The sequence below is a fragment of the Coregonus lavaretus genome (assembly GCF_964263955.1).
Source record: "Coregonus lavaretus genome assembly, chromosome: 27".
Lineage (NCBI taxonomy): Eukaryota > Metazoa > Chordata > Actinopteri > Salmoniformes > Salmonidae > Coregonus > Coregonus lavaretus.
Window position 1 is genome coordinate 25,458,264 of NC_140014.1, and position 18,345 is coordinate 25,476,608.

Below are 18,345 nucleotides of genomic sequence, written 5' to 3' on the forward strand. Positions count from 1 at the left end.
TCCTGTAAAGTCAGAATGAGTAGATGGTGCAATATGAAGCGCAATGTAAATTAAAATACAGTACATACCATCTCAATCTCATCATCATCAATACCACTCAGGTCCAGCTCTCCATTTTCATTATCCCCATCTGAAAAATAAATTCAACATTATTATTATAAACGTATTGTAGGTTTTCAGGTACGCCAACTCACTCTGGGAGAAAGAGAGATCAATTACACTTTACAAAATTCAGCAATTGTGTTTATGTAAAAAAAAAAAAATAGTGCCTGGAGTTTATCAGTAAATAATAAGCGCCATAAATTCTAAAAACAATAATAGGTTTAACCCTGATTTAAGCAGATCTGCCTGTATAGAGTTTCTTTTCAATTACAATACGCTTTCAAGATTGTGGTACGCTTTATTTTCATGGAGTTGCTGAAACGTCAATTTGCATTTTGATGCGAGACAATGGATGCCTGAGCCGCATTTCCATTTTTACCCTCCTTCCTCTGGTGATTGCTCAGGTTGTTAGAGAAGAAACAACAGCCACCTTTATGCCGAGACAAGACAGGAGAGTGTTCGCAAATCCCAGGGCACTCAACACTTCAATGATGGACTGGAAAAAAAGATTCCTCACAAAGGAAAAATCTGATTACCTTTGATAACGGAGACAAAAGGATTGAGGGTTTGACTTCGGCAAGAAAAAAAGAAATACAACAGCTTCCACACACAGCTTCCTCTCCTTGATTAGCCATTATCCAATAAAGGGGAGTCTCCTTCGCCTGCCTAAAGACATCAGACACAGTCTCAGTCAAAGGGAAGAGGAGAGTCACGTCTTAAGAGGCAATACGTGACAGGTTTATGGGAGTCATTTAACTTCTGTCACCTCTGTCTGACGTGTTTAGAGAGCCATGCTTCCCTAGGTTAACACACTCCCCACAGGAGCACACGTTAAAGCCGTGCCACAAGTGTCCACAGGCAGGCTTCCCAGTTAATTAAGGAGAGACAGGTGCACAGGACACACCTGCAATATTACAGAAGGTGCAATCCAGTCAGTCAGTCGTGTTCAGCAGGTCCCAATCTGTCTGGACCAGCCCTCTCAAAACTTCCCTTCAGTGAAGTGTGAGGGGAAGACAGACACAGCCATAGACAGAAGGAGACAGACAGATAACACACTATTCATCCAGAGGAGCATGAGAACAGGGGTGGTGACAAGTTAAATGAATTTCCTTAAACTATGAGAACTATTATATTGCTTTTATCAAAACATTACAGTTGATTGCAGCAGTATACAGGCAGTGCAATTTACATTCTATTCTCCTTTGATAAAACCCTCCTAAAATGACATCACTGTGGGAGATGGGTTTCTAACGTTTTTGTTCACACACCCTGCGTATCGATGCCATGAGCCCCAGGATTCCTTAGGCCTTTCCTTTCCCATGGAAAATTTATTTTCCAGTAGATCCCCCTCCCCTCCCCTGGAGCACTCTAGAACGCCCTCCAAATCCACCACGGAGGGGAGGAATGAGGGCGGAGAGGAGGAATGGAGGGTAGACCACTGTCAGATCATCAACTGTGTGGGCTGTCCACAAGCTAAAAAACACTCAATTCTGCCCAGACCCTCAGATGGGTTACCTGGCCCAGGCTCATCCCCATCCCCGCATGGCTCGGTCTCAGGTGGCCTGCCTGTGATGTGGTCAGAGATTAGATGCTACACCGTAGAGCTTCACTTTTTTAAATAAAGAAAAGTGCTCCCAGGAACAAACCCTAGCAGGTGGAGACAGCCAGAGAGAGAGCGAGCGAGCGAGAGCAAGAGAGACTCGCTGATCTCCTTGAGCCCATATTTCATTTCAGTCTTCAGAGGAGAGCGAGAAAAAGACGGGGGAGAAAGAAAAAAGTATGGTTCAGCAAATTAGAAGGGAGCATCGGCGTCCTCCTCCCCTCTCTGCTCTCTTCCCAGAAAACACTCTCAATAGTTTGTGTGATCGTCAGGATGAATCAGCTAGTGACATGGTGCTGCTCACGGTGGATCACTATTACCCAAACTTCAAGACTCCCTTGATGTCCCCAACAACGCGGCTGCTCCAAACATAAGTCTTTCCCTTAACCTGAGAACATGACAAGCCTCATCACGCAAAACCAGCCCAGTGGTATAAAACAGACTACATGGCAGCTCTGCGCTGAAGACAACCAAACAGAGCAGAGGAAATAAATAAAGTAATATTCTCCCCGACTGACAAGGCCAGGCTGAGGCAAGGAGAGCCCATTAAAATATGACCTCCCTAACCTTGACAGAGCCCAGACAGAGCCTACTCCCACTCAGCCACCTGCTCCTCATGCCTGGGCCACTGTCCTGAGCGAGAGAGAGAGCGCGAGCGAGAGAGGGAGAGAGAGAAAGCAAGAGACAGATGGATAGAAAGAGAGTAAGCGAGAGATTGATGGTGAGAGATTTCATAGTGCTGCTGGGGTCAGGGCTTTGTGCTGGTTCACCATGTTGAGCACATCTCTAGCACTCAACCTTGGGAGACAGGGACCCACCAGGCATTACAGCCCACTTCATTATGTTAAAAAAATAAAAGATTATAATATATATATATATATATATATTCTTTTTTTTTTAGGGGGTAGATCAGCTTTAATATTGCAGATAGATTGTAACTTTTCCAAGCCTTTAACATAACCACATATGGCAAACAGTATTCAGATATATTATCATGATAAGAGTGACTTTTTTTAGATACTTGACTGCATCAAGTTTATCCTGTGGTGAATGTCTTGAAAACCACCAATCTGGTGCCTTGACAGAGTCCTTATGACATAATCCTATGTTTTTGCTGCCTGGTTTCCACCATGCTAAATCGATAAACGGGTTTAAGCCCTGATGCACGTACAATGAGTTAAAACCCTGTGTGTGTGGGTGTGTGTGTGTGACGTAACAGCCTGAGGCACAGGACTTCCTGCTCCTGCGTGGTAAACGGCAGCTGCATCTCCACTCAGGCTGGGAGCTGCAGACACAGTCTCCCTTCCCTCCCCAGTCCACGGAGACGGATCATGTCCAGTCAGGACTCGCTCATCTGACATGTGTCACAGACTATGATGCAGCATCTCACCAAGCCTAGGGGACACTATTGCAGCTCTTGAGAAACACACAATCAGCCTCGTTTCACATTCAGAATCACAAATGGGCTTTGTGAGACTTCCTGACAATGTGTAATAGGCTTGCAGAGATGGGCTTCAAATAAATACAACAATGTTTTTATCTTCCTCTTACCTCTTTCAGCAGATGCATATCTCTATGTTGTCATCAGTAGTCACATTACCCCACCTTCCTCCAAGGGACTGGCCATCCAGCCATCTGTCAGGCTGGCCCCGGCCCTACAGACTGTACCGCCCCTAGGCATTGTTAAACACCCCACATCTCTGCCTCCTCACTGTGGAATTGAGGCATCTCCAGATGTCAGGCAGAGAGTGTAAATGACGGATTGGAGGACTGGTGTGGTGTGTGTGATGTGCGTGCGTACGTGGTTAGCTCCATCTGACCTCTCTATGATTGCCTTTTTGTTAAATGGGAAGGAGGATAGAAAAACTGTGGTGTTTATAATAGATTAAATTTTTTAAAGGCTAGCCCAGGTAGGTAGGTCAGATGGGTAGAGTGGTGCTGCTGCTGACGCAGGGAACATTTGATTCTATTCCACCTTGAATAGCTTCTAAATAGACCTTTTAACAGTCCAAAACTAGCAACTAGAGTTGCTTTCACTGTTCACTTGGATCTGCCGTAAGACATTCACACACCAGAGGTCGTTATGCTCTCTGAATTATATTGGTACGTTTAGCTGTAAGTGTCCAGAGTAGTAGCTGTAGTCTTAGAATTGTGCTGCTTGGGTGAGCAAAGTCCAATGGCTTTAAGTACTGGCAGTGGACAACTCCAGTCCTTGAGAGCTTGGGTGTCCAATGATTGATTGCCTTTTAAATCAACACCTGACATACAGTATGTAGTGGAAAATGAGGCACAAGTTTGTTTTCTGGGCAAACATCTGAAATGGTTCAGGGAAGTGCCAAGATTCACCTAAATCCAGCAGCCCAACACCTTTAAACGGCCCTTGCTGAGTGCTGACATTCTCAGCCCATAAAAGCAGAGCCGTTTAAAAAGTGCCAGAGGCTGACTGTGCTCAGTGAGGCTGTTAAGGTCAGGCCCAAAGTCATTGATTGGACTAAGTGCCTGGATGAAAACACTGGCCTTCAATCAATGCCTGCTCTAATGGTAAAGGCGAATGTTCCCTTAAGACAAAACTATATAGACGTTTGTGACAGAGTCATCCTGTGGTTGCCGAGTCACAAAGCTTTGCCAAGGCTGGCTGCGCTCTCCCTGAATCAAGTGTAAATGAATATGCCATTACTCAGACTAAAGCATCTAAACTACAGCACACTTACTGTAACAATCTCTAGTCATGCCTCTGGTTTCCCCCCTTCAATTAGAGGTAATCTGTACCAGGGACCCAATCTGGGACCAGAGCGGGTCCCGATCCAGAATTCTAAATAACGCCACGGGTCTGGGTCGGATCCGATATGACTGTCACGGGTCTCAGGTATGTGCAATTTTAACTGACTTACCGTACAGATCGACTGCTGCAGTAGAGAGAGAGAGAGAGAGACATTTGATAATTCATGCTGCTGCTCTTGCTTTTCACGAGAGTGGAGCGAGTAGCTTGTTGGCCAATCATAAATCAAAGAGGCAATAGGCTACAGGCTACAGTCATAGAGCCTCTGTGTGTGGCAGAAGTTAGGAGATATCTAATCAATGGAAGATGAAATTAAAATGACAGAATTAAAAAGTTAAAGGATGGGCTACAATGACCAAGAGCCAACAGGTAGGCTGCTACTTAATATTCTGAATGGAGTTGTTGTTATTCGTAACTGTAGGATGAGAAAGCGCATGCACTACAGCCTCAATTAGCCTAGCTTGTTAACTCCCAGTTTGATGCAGTCAAGACAGGTACTATATAATCATATTGGATGATAAATAACCTAGCTATGGCATCTATTAGTCTCCTATAGCGTGAGTCTGCTTGTTTGGTTGCGGTCTCTACTCTCTGTGTCACCTGCCCACAGTATGGCCCCTCCCCGCCTGCTAGAGTGGCACCTATCTCTCCCTCTCGCGCTTTATCAGCTCCAGTTAATAAAGTAGCTTCAAAAATAAATGTTCTGCCGCTTACCTCACTCGGATCGGGTCTAGATCCGGCCAGGTCTATACGGAACTGGTGTAGTTGTCCTCGGGTCTGTTCGGAACAGGTCTCTATATTTTAAGAATTAATTTATGCATATCGGGTCCGGGTGGGAAAGACCCAGGTCCATTTCGGAACAGGTCCAACTTATTGGACTCGTGAAGACCTCTACCTTCAATACAGGCTTTACGGATGGATGACAGATTGTTTTAGTCCACCCAATTCCATCTTTAGTGTCTTAAACACATGAACAGACTCTAAAAAGGACCCCTCCTCCCTTTCCTCCTAAGCCATGCCAAAACCAACAGTGCACGAAAACATAACTGCTAACACACACACAGATGAAAGACAGCGTACTAATGACAAGGTCCTACTCTGTCCACTTAATGCTTCAAAGATTGAGCAGGGGACCCTTGAACCTCCGCCCTTCCCAAACCCACCATAATTAGCCAGTGTTGGGGAAGCTACTCTGAAAATATAGTTTACCAAGCTCCCAATTACTTCACACTGGAAGAAGTTAAGCTACACTAAAGCTACACTACCGTTCAAAAGTTTGGGCTCACTTAGAAATGTCCTTGTATTCGAAAGAAAAGCCATTTTTCGTCCATTAAAATAACATCACATTGATCAGAAATACAGTGTAGACATTGTTAATGTTGTAAATGGCTATTGTAGCTGGAAAACGGCTGATTTTTAATGGAATATCTACATAGGTGTACAGAGGCCCATTATCAGCAACCATCAGTCCTGTGTTCCAATGGCACGCTGTGTTTGCTAATCGAAGTTTATCATTTTAAAAGGCTAATTGATCATTAGAAAAACATTTTGCAATTATGTTAGCACAGCTGAAAACTGTTGTGCTGATTAAAGAAGCAATAAAACTGGCCTTCTTGAGACTAGTTGAGTATCTGGAGCATCAGCAATTGTGGGTTCGATTACAGGCTCAAAATGGCCAGACACAAATAACTTTCTTCTGAAACTCGTCAGTCTATTCTTGTTCTGAGAAATGAAGGCTATTCCATGCGAGAAATTGCCAAGAAACTGAAGATCTCTTCCAATGCTGTGTACTACTCCCTTCACAGAACAGCGCAAACTGGCTCTATCCAGAATAGAAAGCGGAGTGGGAGGCCCCGGTGCACAACTGAGCAAGAGGACAAATACATTAGTGTCTAGTTTGAGAAACAGACGCCTCACAGGTCCCCAACTGGCAGCTTCATTAAATAGTACCCGCAAAACACCAGTCTCAACGTCAACGTGCTGTACCACCAAGTTACTGTAATATGTAATTAAATTACTAGTTGAACTACAGGTAGTTCCCTACTCCCCAACACTGCAATTAGCCAGGCCTGAGAGACCACTGGCAGCCTGCATCCATGACAACCATTGCAGAGACACAGCTCCATGAAAGCAGCCCCAAGAGGTACACGCACACCAACACTGGCTTGGTTTAATCATCCTCTCTCACTAGGAGATCAGCCACATGTTAAAAGAGCAGCATATTAAAAGCCTTCTATTAGAATGAGTCAAAATGTAGGCCAATATAGATTTTTCCATTTCACAGACATGGAGGATGAGATCCACATGACAAATGTACATAGAGGTAACTCAAACTCACGTCAGTCAATAAAACCTTTTGATCCATTAATTTGAAAGCATTATAGGATTCAAGCCGATGACTCATTTTAAATCACGGAATGGTAGGAATTTTAAAACCAACCCCATCTAATAATCTATTCTTCTAACAATAAAAGGTCACGATTATGTTTTGTGTGATTATATTAGTGGCCACACTAATCCTTCCATAGAGATTGACTTTTGGTTTGTTTTGAAACTCATTCCCTTCTTTGACTAGAACTTCACCTTTCACCTTCTCTCTACACTCCCTAGATGCCCACTACCATGAAGACCAATCCCCTCCACCACATCAGGACACAGTCAACATACTCCCCATCTCTCACACCTTTGAAAACCCCCACACCTTGACATTTCTAGATATGGAGTAGAGGGAGAAGTGAGTGACAGTGGAATATCAAAATGACGAAGGAGCAGTAAGGAATATTTCCAATTCAACAGTAGAAAAAAAAAAAAAGCATCTAGAGTAAGCGACAGGTTTGCTAACCGTTCTCCTTCTCCTCTCCGATGCACTTGCTGATAGACTCTGGGAGGCCCAGGCTGGCTGCGGTGGGCATGGGCCCCAGGAGGGAGGCCAGCGATGGGCCTCTGCGTGGAGGTCTCTCCTCCTGCCCCTCTCCATCCTCCTCCTCCTCCTCTCCAGAGATCACCTGGTCACACAGGTCCTTATTGAGGTGCTGGGCCACAGCCTTCAGCTCTTCGTCCTCCCTCTCCTCCCCATCAGGAAGAGATATTTCATCATCCTCTTCCTCCTGGGGGCCTAGGAGAGGTGGAGAGAAAGAGCAAGACATGTGGACCCCTGGGATCCAATAAAATCCTATAAATCCTACATGCAATTACATTTCTTCATGAAACTGATAAAAAGTAAATGATGCAGATAATAAGTAAAGAGACTGACATTACATTTCAAGGCAGATTCATTTAGGTCGTTGTTGTGGGTCATTATGAAACTAATTAAAACTCTATGACATCTGGGTTTACAATCGAGTCCTTCATGTAGTTATGGGTGAATCTATCAACCTGGCTATTGAGACAACGTACCTTATAAAAGGAGCACTTGGTTTAATTATACGGTACCATCAAGCTGTCAAAGTATCGTCATGATGACAGCCCTCTTAGTGTTGATAAAAGCCCAGTGTGTGTGTTATAATTGTGCTTCCCAGCCCAGGCAGAGGAGCAACAGGCCTACATGACGCTGACAGCCTGCCAGCGGCCCCTCTACTGAGGCCGTGCAGAGATGAAGAATGAAACGCAACACAACCAGCTAGGGGGGCACATATGGTTGGAGGGGGTTTAGCTCATCACAGTTGGACTGCAAATGTGCGTCATCATCACATTCTCATTTGCACTGAGTGAACACATCCCCCCCCCCCCCCCTGTATATTTAGACAAACCACAGGAGTTTCAGGCTCTAGCGACAGTAGACTGGCAGCATAGTGAGAAATTCCCCCTCCCCAGAGGGTCCTAACTAGAGAACTTGCATGGCTGCTGAGCGCAGCAGGACCCCTCTGTGTTGTACCGGCTTTTGCACAGGAGGCGTACATCCCTCTCAACTTGGGCCGGCTCTGCTCCAGCTCCATCTCAATCTCATCTTGGTACTCATGGATTTCACCTGTTGAGATAAAACCCAGACAACTCTGACGACTCCACTCTGACTTTACAATCTTTGTATATTTTTGAAGAGTTTTTTGGTTAGCACTTGACTAGACATTTTTCATAACCGTACCTTGAACATCGCCAATCTTCTTCTCCAACTCTTCCTCAAGCTAGAAGGAAAAAACACAAAAGACCAGGGTGTGAATGAAAAAAACAGCAGTACCATATTGAGACAAAACACTGGCTAAAACATAGGACAAGATAAATAAATAAGGTTGGTACGGTTGTATCCTTTCTTCAGTTCCTCCTCACCAGCTTCATTCTTTTCTTCCTCTGGCCAGCAATGAAAGAGGGCGGGTCACACTCCTGGTCGAGATCCACTTTCATGAATTCCTCAATGGTCAGCTGGCTGGTGGGCGTGTCCTCAAACTCATTCAACCTGAACCATGAGAAAGAAAAGTGTCAGCATACTCCTCATAGAGATTACTGAGAACATGCAAGGCTAATTATATTTCATTTGGAGGATGCTGTAATGTGCTTTTCAAGCAGCGCTCACCTCTTTCTTAGTGTGGCCTCGCACACCTTCACTACACTAATGATTTCTTTGATGGTCCGGCGGAACTCGTGCATGCGCGCAGCGACCAACAGGGCTGAGAACACAAACAAACGCACAGGTGAAACACACGCCATCACACACACCTTGCCGACAAGTTTAATATCCACTTATATTTTCCAATTTACCCACCAAATGTTGTAATATTCAAGTTATAATAATCTGTTAATGTTGGTAGAGCATGTAGCGCTTGCATTGCCAGGTTTGTCGTTTCAATTCCCATCGGGGGAACAGTGCGAAAATGTAAGTTGCTCTGGATGAGCGTCTTCTAAATGACTAAAATGTAAATATTCTAAGTCACTAGATAAATTATCAATTCAGTAGTATAGTAACCCATGCTACTGTGCATGCAGTCAGTTACATAACACAAGGTCTGTTTAAAGATGGATGTAAGGTTCAGTTCTTACGCAAATAGTTTGAATCGCCTTCGTTGTTCTAGTAGCTTACTTTTAGAAATCCCATGGTCGATCTCACACATTCACTTCATATTGGGTAACAAGCTCATCTAAACTTTTCTTTCCTCTATGTAAGTGAATCCTCTCAATGATTAATGATAAGCAATTAATTATTCTGATATTGCAGCTGAGGAAGAGCAAGAAAGGCAGAATAGTGAAACCAGGATCATAAATGTCCACATGCCTGGGGAAGTTGGTTCTTCAGTTTCAGGATGTCTTGCCAGTAATACATCTAAGCAGGGAGTGTTCTGTTCCAAGTCCAGTAAGTAGGGAACAGACTGCAGTACAATATCACTGATTGGAGCCTATGTGGTTACTTATGAGTGTTACCTGTGATTAGGGGTCACCTATGATCGAAGGTCACCTGATCTGACCTATGATTACAGCTCCCTGTGGTGAGCGATACCAGTGGACATGGTTCCCCTGCAGTTTCTGTTATTTATGATAAGGATTAGCCTACCTGTGATTGTGGTGGTAACCTGTGGTGTGGTTTACCTGAGCTCATTGTTACCTGCACCACACAGTCCTGAGGGTCTCCGTCCTGTGTGCATCCAGTCTCTTTTCATCCTCTGCAGCAGTCTCAGTGCTGTCATGGACACCTCGTGGTTCTTCTCCCCAAACTCCAGCATGTGGGCAAAGCGAGGGATGTACAGGCAGGGGTCTGGAATGGAAGATTGAGAAACTTTGAGATCCAACCCAGACAAGCAACATTATTGTGCTAATATACAGTGGGGAAAAAAAGTATTTAGTCAGCCACCAATTGTGCAAGTTCTCCCACTTAAAAAGATGAGAGAGGCCTGTAATTTTCATCATAGGTACACGTAAACTATGACAGACAAAATGAGAAAAAAAAATCCAGAAAATCACATTGTAGGATTTTTAATGAATTTATTGGCATATGATGGTGGAAAATAAGTATTTGGTCAATAACAAAAGTTTCTCAATACTTTGTTATATACCCTTTGTTGGCAATGACACAGGTCAAACGTTTTCTGTAAGTCTTCACAAGGTTTTCACACACTGTTGCTGGTATTTTGGCCCATTCCTCCATGCAGATCTCCTCTAGAGCAGTGATGTTTTGGGGCTGTCGCTGGGCAACACAGACTTTCAACTCCCTCCAAAGATTTTCTATGGGGTTGAGATCTGGAGACTGGCTAGGCCACTCCAGGACCTTGAAATGCTTCTTACGAAGCCACTCCTTCGTTGCCCGGGCGGTGTGTTTGGGATCATTGTCATGCTGAAAGACCCAGCCACGTTTCATCTTCAATGCCCTTGCTGATGGAAGGAGGGTTTCACTCAAAATCTCACGATACATGGCCCCATTCATTCTTTCCTTTACACGGATCAGTCGTCCTGGTCCCTTTGCAGAAAAACAGCCCCAAAGCATGATGTTTCCAACCCCATGCTTCACAGTAGGTATGGTGTTCTTTGGATGCAACTCAGCATTCTTTGTCCTCCAAACATGACGAGTTGAGTTTTTACCAAAAAGTAATATTTTGGTTTCATCTGACCATATGACATTCTCCCAATCCTCTTCTGGATCATCCAAATGCACTTCAGGCGGGCCTGGACATGTACTGGCTTAAGCAGGGGGACACGTCTCGCACTGCAGGATTTGAGTCCCTGGCGGCGTAGTGTGTTACTGATGGTTGGCTTTGTTACTTTGGTCCCAGCTCTCTGCAGGTCATTCACTAGGTCCCCCCGTGTGGTTCTGGGATTTTTGCTCACCGTTCTTGTGATCATTTTGACCCCACGGGGTGAGATCTTGCGTGGAGCCCCAGATCGAGGGAGATTATCAGTGGTCTTGTATGTCTTCCATTTCCTAATAATTGCTCCCACAGTTGATTTCTTCAAACCAAGCTGCTTACCTATTGCAGATTCAGTCTTCCCAGCCTGGTGCAGGTCTACAATTTTGTTTTTGGTGTCCTTTGACAGCTCTTTGGTCTTGGCCATTGTGAAGTTTGGAGTGTGACTGTTTGAGGTTGTGGACAGGTGTCTTTTATACTGATAACAAGTTCAAACAGGTGCCATTAATACAGGTAACGAGTGGAGGACAGAGGAGCCTCTTAAAGAAGTTACAGGTCTGTGAGAGCCAGAAATCTTGCTTGTTTGTAGGTGACCAAATACTTATTTTCCACCATAATTTGCAAATAAATTCATTAAAAATCCTACAATGGGATTTTCTGGATTTTTTCTTCTCAATTTGTCTGTCATAGTTGACGTGTACCTATGATGAAAATTACAGGCCTCTCTCATCTTTTTAAGTGGGAGAACTTGCACAATTGGTGGCTGACTAAATACTTTTTTTCCCCACTGTATGAATTGCAGATGTCTCAATGGTATACAGCAGGGTACTGTTTACAACTGTGTGTGTACACTGTACTGTAGACATTGATCAGAAAGTGTTAGGTCTTCTTTAATGAAAATGTCAATAATATTGGATATCTTCAACTCTGCCTTTCAATCACCCAAAGCAAACTAGAGACATTCAATCTTAATCATCTCAATTTAAATGTGTTGTTTGTCTCCTTTTTGTGCGCTTTGAGATTATTTTCTGTAGTGAAAAGCACTATACAAGTTAAATTATTATTATTAAGTTATGACTGTAGGATCAAAATGATCAGAGCCCTCTGTTGGAAAGCTGGGCCACATTCAGTTGCATATAGAAATGCCATGAATAGAGCTGATGCGATTCCTTATTCTACATGTCAGAGAGGGATGTTTTTGTCTACATAGATATAGGTTATCTGAACGTTCCAAAACGTTGCATCCTGCTGAACACGCCCCGGTAGAGCAGACTGCTGGTAATAGGATATGGCCAGAGCCCAACCCCCGTCCCTAACCACCATCTCCAAATCTACCATGGCTCCTGGGCTGGCTCTAGTCAAGTCTCTACGAAGCAAACTTCAGGAACGGTCCCCTCTCTAATCTAACGCGCCGACATTCAGCCAAGGTAAACAGAAGTGTGGTCTTCTGCTGTCAAAGCTTTTGCACGTGGCTTGCATCCAGTGGAAATAAAGTGGTGCAGTTGATGTTACTTAAACTCTGCAAAACAGGACCAAACAAAGCTCAACTAATTCAGCATCATCAAACTTTCTCACTTCTGACGAGTGGAGCTATTACACAACTAAACCAATCGGAGATTAAATTATGAATGGTTTAAATCCAAATTACGCAGTGATTACGCATAGGCTATACTCGGTCATTTAAATAAATGTATCATTACATCTGAAACAAGGACGTGGATATCATTATTTTGAGTTGGAAATGGAAACAATATTTTCACTGTGAGTTTGTGCGATCTCAGTCGGACTCTTAATGCCCATATTCGGATGTCGCATTGAATTAACGCGGCGTTCGTAACCAAGTGGGAATTGACCATATAGGACTAGGAAAAATTCACTTGAACCACCCTCCAACTGATAATTACTAGTGGGAAACTAGTTCCCACTTCTCCTACATGCTGACCTCTGACGTCACCTACTAAGGAAATGAGCTTGATGACAGCATTTTCGGTGGTTAAATACAACAAAACATTTATAAAAAGCAATCCATTAATATGGTATTTTAACTCTATAAGTTGTTTACAAGCACGATAGGTGTACTTTTAGTTTATAGTTTACATTGCTTGTTGGCCATTAGCGTTAATCAATTACTTCAAAGCACGTGAATGCATCCAACTGGTATTTACGACTTCACAAATGGTAAATTCCCACCTCCCACTTAGTTTCAAACGCAGCATTAGAGAGAGAGAGAGAGCTGGTCAGAGCTTGGGGGAGGCGCTTCTGACGTTGACGTATGCGTAAATCTGATTTGTTGTCCGCAGCGAGCTGGGCTTCCGAGAGGATTACACCAACTAAAAAAAATAGACTGCAACTAAAACCCTAGACCCGACAAATTACAATTCACATCGTATCCACACAGCAGCTACGGAGGAACCCGCGCCTTGTCCTCGTTGATAAGTAGCTTTTGGAGATAAACATCTGCCAGGATTTGCTCAGGAAAACAGCGGACTCCAAGCGAGCAACGACTTTCTGTATTTACCATCCGCACAAAAAAGGGAAACCCAATACGTTTCGGGGAGAGCTCAGTGGCAACAGAGGATAACATGAGAAAGAGAAAAAAGTATTCTGCTTGAATTTGGAATACAACCTCCCTCACTGGACGGATATTTTTTTTGTTGCTCTTACAATTGATTCGGGGTTCGTAGACTTCATATAATCGCTGAATTTATACACCATTTGCATATAAAGGACACGATTTGTGTATCAATTGTCAACGCAGATTAATAGTAGATCCTGGAGTTCGTGGTTTATTTATAGGGAAAGGACCAACGCTTTGTGTGCCAATGCCAACGGCAGATTGCAGGTTGCTCCATCATGGTCGGATCATGAAGTGTCTGACTTTTTTACTCTTACTTCCAGAAACACTGAAAAAGTCTAAAACAACTGGGAAACACACAAGCAGGTTACCAGTATGCTATGATATTCTAACCCTGACCATTAAGAAGAATATGGCTGCAGAACTGTACCCTGCGACCACCAACAGTACTACGGTGACCAGTACTGACAAGAAAAGCAATGTGCAGGTCACCCAGTCAAAAACCACTGCAACAACACCGACCACCCAGCAAAACATAAACAACAACAACGTCGATCCTCCGAGGTGGCAGTCCTCTCACCCCACGCTACGGGAGAGGTAGTCTTTAATTCTTTACTTGTATTTCATTATTTCGATTTGGTGAAAAGATTGACTTGGTTTACAATAGCTAATGTCCATAATTGGAATAACAATTTACAATGCTGCATTGTGTAGGGCAGGCTATAATATTGTCTGGCAAAAGCCCTTTATGGAATAGCCAAAGTTGTCATATCTACAGTGCTTTCGGGAAAGTATTCAGACCCCTTGACTTTTTCCACATTTTGTTACCTTACAGCCTTATTCTAAAATGGATTAAATTGTCCCCCCCCCCACACAATACCCCATAATGACAAAGCAAAAACAGAAATATCACATTTACATAAGTATTCAGACCCTTTACTTCAGGGTTCTTCAATTCCGGTCCTGGAGGGCCGAAATACTTCTGTTTTTTATTTCTACCTGGTAGTTAATTGCACTCACCTGGTGTCCCAGGTCTGAATTAGCCCCTGATTAGAAGGAGAGGATGAAAAACAGAGGTGTTTCGGCCCTCCAGGACCGGAATTGAAGAACCCTGCTTTACTTAGTACTTTGTTGAAGCACCTTTGGCAGCGATTACAGCATTGAATCTTGGGTATGACACTACAAGCTTGGCACACCTGTATTTCGGGAGTTTCTCCCATTGTTCTCTGCAGATCCTCTCAAGCTCTGCCAGGTTGGATGAGGAGCGTTGCTGCACAGTCATTTTCAGGTCTCTCCAGAGATGTTCGATCAGGTTGAAGTCCGGGCTCTGGCTGGGCCACTCAAGGACATTCAGAGACTTGTCCTGAAGCCACTCCTGCGTTGTCTAGGCTGTGTGCTTAGGGTTCTTGTGCTGTTGGAAGGTGAACCTCTGCCCCAGTCTGAGGTCCTGAGCGCTCTGGAGCAGGTTTTCGTCAAAGATCTCTCTGTACTTTGCTCTGTTCATCTTTCCCTCAATCCTGACTAGTCTCCCAGTCCCTGCCGCTGAAAAACATCCCCATAGCATGATGCTGCCACCACCATGCTTCACCGTAGGGATGGTGCCAGGTTTCCTCCAGACGTGACGCTTGGCATTCAGGCCAAAGATTTCAATCTTGGTTTCATCAGACCAGAGAATCTTGTTTCTTATGGTCAGAGTCTTTAGGTGCCTTTTGGCAAACTCCAAGCGGGCTGTCATGTGCCTTTTACTGAGGAGTGGCTTCTGTCTGGCCACTCTACCATAAAAAGGCCTGATTGGTGGAGTGCTGCAGAGATGGTTGTCCTTCTGGAAGGTTCTCCCATCTCCACAGAGGAACTCTAGAGCTGTCAAGAGTGACCATCGGGTTCTTGGACACCTCCCTGACCAAGGCCCTTCTCCCCCGATTACTCAGTTTGGCTCGGCTGCCAACTCTAGGAAGAGTCTTGGTGGTTCCAAGACCTTCTTCCATTTAAGAATGATGGAGGCCACTGTGTTCTTGGGGACCTTCAATGCTGAATAATTTTTTTGGTACCCTTCTCCAGATCTGTGCCTCAACACAATCCTGTCTCGGAGCTCTATGGACAATTTCTTCGACCTCATGGCTTGGGTTTTGCTCTGACATGCACTGTCAACTGTGGGACCTTATATAGACAGGTGTGTGCCTTTCCAAATCATGTCCAATCAATTGAATTTACCACAGGTAAATCAAGTTGTAGAAACATCAAGGATGATCAATGGAAACAGGATGCACCTGAGCTCAATTTCGAGTCTCATAGCAAAGGGTCTGAATACTTACGTAAATAAGGTATCTTATTTATTTTTAATACATTTGCAAACATTTCTAAAAACCTGTTTTCGCTTTGTCATTATGGGGCATTGTGTGTAGATTAGTGAGGGAAAAAACATTTAATCCATTTTTGAATAAGGCTGTAACGTAACAAAATGTGGAAAAAGTCAAGCAATGTTTTTTTTTTTTTAAGTCAAGGGGTCTGAATATTTTCCGAAGGCACTGTAATTGACAAATCTCCTCCCTTCTAGGAATGCCTTGATGTTCAACAATGAACTCATGGCCGATATCCATTTCATTGTTGGTCCCTCTGGTGAATCTCAGAACGTGCCAGCGCACAAGGTAAGCTCCCTCTATTAGGAGAATTAAGTTGACTTTTCGGAAACATCACGCCTATGATGAGTGACTAATCATGTGTCCGTTTGTCCTTTCCTCCAGTATGTGCTGGCAGTGGGTAGCTCGGTCTTCTGTGCCATGTTTTACGGGGATCTTGCAGAGGAGGAGTCCGAAATCCATATCCCAGATGTAGAACCTGCTGCTTTTCTAATTCTGCTGAAGTAAGCCACTCACTCACTCCTCATATTAACCATGACCAGCACAATGTCACGTCAAAATAAATTATTACTCATCCAAAGCAAGACAAGTGACAAAATGCTAGATCACCAAAGGGCACGGGGAGCAGTGTAGAGAACTGTAATTGCTGGTTTCTTTGTTCATCTTGAAAAATGTCTAATTCAAAGCCAATGATTTACCCAGAGGGTATAGGCAGTCTAGAGGATAATTACTATTTTTGTTGATACTATAACAATCGTCATCCGACGCAAATGCAATGAGACGTTGCTACTTTTTATCCACCTGGGAGAATAGTGGAAGCTGTGCCAAGTCCTCATCCTATTTTCCTAGAAGGAATAGCAACGTCTCAGAATGAATTCTCCACGTGCTGATTTGCCTTCTTTACTAAACCAGAATCTCATTCTACTCCTCCATTTTGTCCCCTTCAGGTACATGTACAGTGATGCGATAGACCTGGAGGCAGACACCGTGCTGGCCACCCTGTACGCTGCCAAGAAGTACATTGTACCAGCACTGGCAAAGGCCTGCGTCACCTTCCTGGAGACCAGCCTGGAGGCCAAGAATGCCTGTGTGCTGCTGTCCCAGAGCCGTCTGTTTGAGGAGCCTGAGCTGATGCGGCGCTGCTGGGAGGTGATTGACGCGCAGGCCAAGCTGGCCCTGGGCGCCGAGGGCTTCTGTGAGATCGACCTGCAGACCCTGGAGATCATCCTGCAGAGAGAGACCCTCAACACCAAGGAGGTGGTGGTCTTTGATGCTGTCATGAGTTGGGCCACAGCAGAGTGTAAGAGGCAAGGACTGGGGGCAACCACCCGCAACAAGAGATCTGTCCTGGGCAAGGCACTCTACCTGGTGCGCATCCCCACTATGACCCTGGAAGAGTTCGCCGATGGTGCAGCCCAGTCAGACATCCTGACACTGGAGGAGACGCATGACGTCTTCCTGTGGTACACAGCGGCCACCAAGCCCAAACTGGTCTTCCCACTGGCACAGAGGCAGGGCCTGGCGCCCCAGAGGTGCCACCGCTTCCAGTCATCAGCCTACCGGAGCAACCAGTGGCGCTACAGGGGCCGCTGTGACAGCATCCAGTTTGCAGTGGACAAGCGGATCTTTATCGCTGGACTGGGCCTGTACGGGTCAAGTGGCAGGAAGGCAGAGTACAGTGTCAAGATTGAACTGAAGCGTCAACGGGTGACCCTAGCACAGAACCTGACCAAGTTTGTATCGGACGGATCAAGCAGTACATTTTCTGTATGGTTTGAAAACCCGGTTCAGGTGGAGCAGGATGTCTTCTATACGGTGAGTGCCGTGCTGGACGGGAATGAGCTGAGCTATTTCGGCCAGGAGGGCATGACGGAGGTGCAGTGTGGAAAAGTGACATTTCAGTTCCAGTGCTCCTCGGACAGTACCAACGGGACTGGGGTGCAGGGGGGACAGATCCCAGAGCTGGTGTTCTATGCATAAACTGGACTGGTCATATAGGACAAGTAGAGGACATATGGACTGTACATCCATATGTTCAAGCCTTATAAATAATGTAGCATTAAGACACTACGGTATGTCACACTAAACAAAATACTATTTTTAAGTGAAGGAATGTTGTTTTCTTATTTATTTTTTAAACGGTTATTTTAATTGTTAACTCTGCAAAAAGCACCCTTGTAAAAAGTCGTATTGCACCGTTGTTGTTTTTGTACATAAAGTACGGTTATATGGTTTGCAGCTTGATGCTGATCAATCCTGACGTTCTGTGCGAGAGCTTATGAACCTGCAGAAAATCATAAAAGTTATGCAAGATAAACCACATATGTTGCTGCTCATCATTATATAACTTGCTTGCACGTGTGAAATTTGTTTTGGTGGGATTATTA

At 44.5% G+C, this 18,345-nt stretch overlaps 2 protein-coding genes across 3 annotated transcripts in view; one reads left to right on the forward strand and one right to left on the reverse strand.

Annotated features, from left to right (window-relative positions):
* LOC311102902 (transcription factor IIIB 90 kDa subunit-like) overlaps window positions 1-18,345 on the reverse strand; it is a 56,168-nt gene that overhangs the window by 23,886 nt on the left and 13,937 nt on the right. The window contains exons 7-13 of the mRNA XM_084144375.1: window positions 10,012-10,161; window positions 8,989-9,082; window positions 8,745-8,871; window positions 8,563-8,602; window positions 8,356-8,448; window positions 7,324-7,596; window positions 69-130 (exon numbers count right to left, since the gene is read on the reverse strand). Coding sequence (XP_084000501.1) covers window positions 69-130; window positions 7,324-7,596; window positions 8,356-8,448; window positions 8,563-8,602; window positions 8,745-8,871; window positions 8,989-9,082; window positions 10,012-10,161 — 839 coding nt within the window. The remainder of the gene's footprint in view (window positions 1-68; window positions 131-7,323; window positions 7,597-8,355; window positions 8,449-8,562; window positions 8,603-8,744; window positions 8,872-8,988; window positions 9,083-10,011; window positions 10,162-18,345) is intronic.
* On the forward strand, window positions 13,299-18,303 carry LOC311102903 (BTB/POZ domain-containing protein 6-B-like). 2 transcript variants are annotated; one of them, XM_084144377.1, is made up of 5 exons: window positions 13,299-13,702; window positions 13,925-14,198; window positions 16,156-16,246; window positions 16,343-16,461; window positions 16,906-18,303. In XM_084144377.1, exons 2-5 carry the CDS (start codon window positions 14,014-14,016, stop codon window positions 17,936-17,938), a joined length of 1,428 nt encoding a protein of 475 aa, XP_084000503.1. In that variant the 5' UTR covers window positions 13,299-13,702; window positions 13,925-14,013; the 3' UTR covers window positions 17,939-18,303. The 2 variants fall into 2 exon arrangements, with proteins under 2 accessions (XP_084000503.1, XP_084000502.1); XM_084144376.1 differs by having other exon boundaries at window positions 13,323-14,198; window positions 16,906-18,302.